At 52.6% G+C, this 4,416-nt stretch overlaps 1 protein-coding gene across 1 annotated transcript; it reads right to left on the bottom strand.

Annotated features, from left to right (window-relative positions):
* Positions 1-3,071: 3,071 nt before the first annotated feature.
* On the bottom strand, positions 3,072-4,100 carry EMH_0002500 (Retrotransposon nucleocapsid protein, related; the record flags this gene model as incomplete). Its single annotated transcript, XM_013496033.1, has 1 exon — positions 3,072-4,100. One exon carries the CDS (start codon positions 4,098-4,100, stop codon positions 3,072-3,074), a length of 1,029 nt encoding a protein of 342 aa, XP_013351487.1.
* Positions 4,101-4,416: the final 316 nt, after the last annotated feature.

Below are 4,416 nucleotides of genomic sequence, written 5' to 3'. Positions count from 1 at the left end.
CTCACTGGGGTGGAGAAACAGCGGCTGTGGCGGGGAAGGGATGCCTGTCTCGCTCAAGGACAGCCCCTTAAACCAAAAACAAAACTCCTATAAAAGGGATTCAAAACACCAAAATACAGGAAGCAACTCTACCACAGTAGTATGACGCCCAACATAGGCCGGCTACATAAGCAGGCAGGCCCCTCTGGGATGGTTCAGCGTAGCTGCCAAAGAAGCAGGAAGAAGTTTGAAGTGCCGGTCACAAAGCTAAACTCTGTCACTCCCAATTAACTTGTTTGATGCTTCAGTAAAAAATTCCAGTTTTCCTCTCAAAGACACGCCCAACACACTGTCGGCAGATCACGCCTGGCACGTGACTGCTGGTGTCCCGCGAGGTGCGATTTGCATGGGCTATCACTCTCCTCTTATTCACCAAAACCGCTTAAAAATGAATCAATTAGAAGATACCATAGCGATATAGTCACAAGAAAGGATTAATCAAAATGCTTAGCAGTGAGTGCTGCTAACCGGGCTCAATGTCTTGTTCTTGGCCTCCTGGGACAGCGACGAGAAATCTCTGTAGCAGCTCTATTATAGTGGGTGGCGTCATGGTCTTNCTTGGCCTCCTGGGACAGCGACGAGAAATCTCTGTAGCAGCTCTATTATAGTGGGTGGCGTCATGGTCTTGTTTTACTGGGGGATCGTGGCGTTTTTGAGTTTTAAAAATCATAGCCAGTGTAGCTTGCTTCAGCACTGCGCCGTGATCCTTGTGGAATTGGTACGTTTTTCTACCTGCGTGCAAGCTGGGAACGGAGGGCTAAGTAAGCGTTCAACGATTGTCTAGATTGCTAGCGCATGCAGGAAGGCGGGAGTCGCTGTTCATGCTTGTGATGCCTTGCCGCACTAGCTACCGCAAGGTGCGCTGTAGCACACACGTCAGGCCGCCTGTCGAATGTCCTGTAGCATTCTCTGTTCCAAGTTAGGACAGGAACCAACCCTTCGCCGTATTAGACTGCTTACAAACATATATATACGTGCAACAAGTGTCTGCAGCTATAATGCACACAGCAAAAATGCTTGGTTTGGCTCTTATGTGAAGCTGCCTTGCAGTATTAGTTGAAGAGTGTAACGCTAGTTCTCCGGCCTTTATCTGACCAGAGACGAGCCGCAATGAAGCCAAAGACTTAAAGCAAGAGTTTCCCAAAAGCAGCTGACCTCCTTCCGCGGTACCTAGGCATCCTGGGCGTTGAGCCCAGGGCCAGGGTGTCGCGGGGAGGAGGCAGTCAGAAATGGGGTTGCAGCGCACCCCGCTGCGGCTGGCAGAACAAGCCAGCCCCACGCGTGCACGAAAGGAAGCTTCAGGGAAGCTTCCTTTGCTGCATGCTTTGCCTCGTAACGAACTTGTATAACGTTTGCAGGCGCTTACGCTCAGCATGCCAAAGCCGTCGATAGGCTCCTGAGCTAACTCTGCGCTAACTCATGTTACACAGAGAGGTACGCTACGATTCATAGCAGGGCGCCTCCTCCTCCACAACAGCAGGCCCTGTGTCGCCGAGCCTAGAACGACTGGGAATGCGTGAGAGCAGTCAGCTGCTTTTAGGCAACTCTTAGCTTAAGCCTTCGGCCTTCTTTCAGTCCGCGACTGTCATCGAATAACCTCGAGGACTCTCGTTACACTTGGTAACACCGCACTGTTTATTGCAGGAGGCACGAGCAACGAACCGTGCTCCTCAGGAGTAACGGGACCTAGTTTGCAGTAGCGAATGAAAAACAAGAAAGAAAAAAACACTTGCGTTTCAGTTACTGCCTAAACACCTTACTAAAATCGAACAAAAACCTCAGCCCTTCCCTCTTGTGCAGTGGATATTGACCATGATCTGGCCTTGGGTGTGGAGGCGACCCAATTTCGTGAACATCATCGAGCAGAAACAAACTCGATTTCGATATCCCATCCGGTGAAAAACTTTAACGCGCGCGTGACGCGACGGTAGGCGCCGTGTGCGTAAGTAGAAATACGCGCATCAGCTACAGACTGTCCAAGTTACAGGCGTGAGCTGAGACAGGGTCAAGAGAGTCATGATAAAATTTCCCCAAGAGAAGCTGACATATCCCTCATATCCGGGCTTCTTGGGCAAAACGGAACACAGGCCTATCCTGGTGTGTATGGGAAACAGCTTGTCGTGAGTTGCAGCGCACCTTGCAACTCGTGCTGCAAGGCAAACTCTCGTGGAGGAATGCCAAGGTCCCCTGTTGCGGGCTACACGAACACTGTAGGCAATTGTTAAACGGTCTCTTAGCGTTCAGGAGCCAGCCTGTACGTAAGAAGAGAAACGCCTACCAGCTGAAGAGAAGCACTGCTACATCTGGGCAGAGCATGGGTAGTGAGAACTTTCCGACCTCTTCACGGGACTAAAGCGAGCAGCAATGAATCCAAAAACATGAGGTCAGAGCTTTCCCCAAGCAGATGATCTCCCTTCCCTGTCTCCAGGCATCCATGATGCTCTGCTCAGGGCCTGTGGTTGCCGGGAAAGACGCTGACCAACAGGAGTTGCAGTCCACCACACTGCAGCTGGTGTAGTACACTGCCGTAACACGCACCGCTGACACGGCCTATACCTAGCTACCATATAACACAACGGAGCTGGTCTGCTGCACTATAGTGAAGAAGTAACGTTGTCAATAGTTTTAGTGGGCGTATATTGAAAGGAAAATTGGTTAATTGAGATCCGAAACCTCTGACCGTACCCGATCACCCTCCCTCAAGGGTGGTCGTCCGCCAGACCCTAGAACCGTAAAGGGGGGTCTGCGTGCGGGTCGCGGCGTCCTTGCCGTCCCTCTTACTTACGGCTTAGCCTCTGTAGGGAAGGCGGGTTCCCTATCCTATCAATTTGCCTACTATTGACTGTCGCCATTCACACTTTTACATGCAATTAGAGGCTTTTCGTCATTGTTTGCCCACTGACCGACTCTGAGTCATCATTGTAGTGCCAGTGCACTACAACATCCCTCCGCGGTCGGAAATTTCTCGCCTTCGGTCGGAAAACTCTCGTCCTCTCTTGAACTCCCTCAAGTCCTATCCCGAGAAGCCTTCGCTACATCCTCCCTTTGCTTTCCGTACTCCTGGCTCTCCGTAATCCCGATCCTCTTTTCCCCAGTATTCGTGCCTCCTGAATCCGCCCCTGAGCTTCTCCATCGCTTGCTGACGTTTGGGGCCTATTTTGTGGTTTCGGGGTGTCATGAGGCGTAGGTGATGCGACTGCCGATGGGCAGCGTGCCACCTCTCCCCCTTCCTGGCGTAGAGGGGTGTGGTCGGGAGGCTGAGGAGGATCGACGCTGTCGCTGGCGGCGACAACACTCTGCTGGTCCCGCTGCGCGCCCCGTGTGCGTTTATAATAGCGGCGCCAGGCACGGAGGATGGACGGACAGTTGGTGAGGTGTTCTGCCGGTTCCCAAGTCGCGCGGTCCTCGGGAGCTCCGCGCCACTTGACGAGGTACTGTGTGTCCGAGCCCGAACCGCGCTGATTCAGGATGTAGTCGACTTCGTAGGAGTCAGTTGGGACGCCATCTGGACCTTGTACAGGCAGCCAGCCGACTGCGGCCTCCTTTGCTTGCATCATCGGATCCCTGGGGCGATCTGGTACAAGCTGCGACACATGGAAAACATTGTGACAAGAATAGGTGGGAGGGAGCGCAATACGATAGGCAACAGCACCAATGCGTTCCAGTACAAGAAAGGGACCTCGGAAGCGGGGCTCCAACTTGGGGCACTGGTTGAGGGGGGGTAGATGGTGGCTGCTGATCCAGACTTTGTCGCCAGTTGAGTAGCGGACGTCGCACCGGTGTGCGTCCGCATATTGCTTCTGCTGCCATTTGGCTTTCAGGATATGTCCTTGCGCTCTGTCGCATAACTGCTGGAAGATTTTTGTCATGGGAGGGGTGAGCGTCGGATCCAAGTTTCCCACAACATCTAAGTCTGCTGCTGTGATCGGGTTTTGCCCGATCATGATCTCAAACGGAGAGAGCTCCGTCGAAGAGTGGCTCGTCGTGTTGTAGGCGAGCTCTAATGCCGGTAAGAGACGCTCCCAGTCCCTCTCGTCGGTTTGTATATATGTTCGGAGCATCTGCTCCAGAGTGCGGTTTACCCTTACTGTTTGACCATCTGACTGCGGATGGTGGGAAGAGGACATCGCACGTTTTATGTGAAATCGTTGGTAGAGCTGCTGCCACAGTTGGGATTGGAAACGAGGGTCACGATCAGAAATGAGAACGTCTGGGAAGCCATGATAACGAATTAACCGATCCGCAAGAAGTTCGATTGGGTCTGCTGCTGTGGCTGTTTTTCTGGTAGGGATAAAATGGTCCATTTTACTGAGCGAATCGACGAGGACAAGGATACTGTCGTTGCCGCGCGGGGTGAGTGGTAAGTCCGTTATAAAA

This window comes from Eimeria mitis, genomic scaffold, assembly GCF_000499745.2.
Source record: "Eimeria mitis Houghton genomic scaffold, Emh_scaff188, whole genome shotgun sequence".
Classification (NCBI taxonomy): Eukaryota; Apicomplexa; class Conoidasida; order Eucoccidiorida; family Eimeriidae; genus Eimeria; species Eimeria mitis.
Note: the sequence above shows the minus strand (reverse complement) of the source record. Positions and strands in the feature narration are given on the sequence as shown.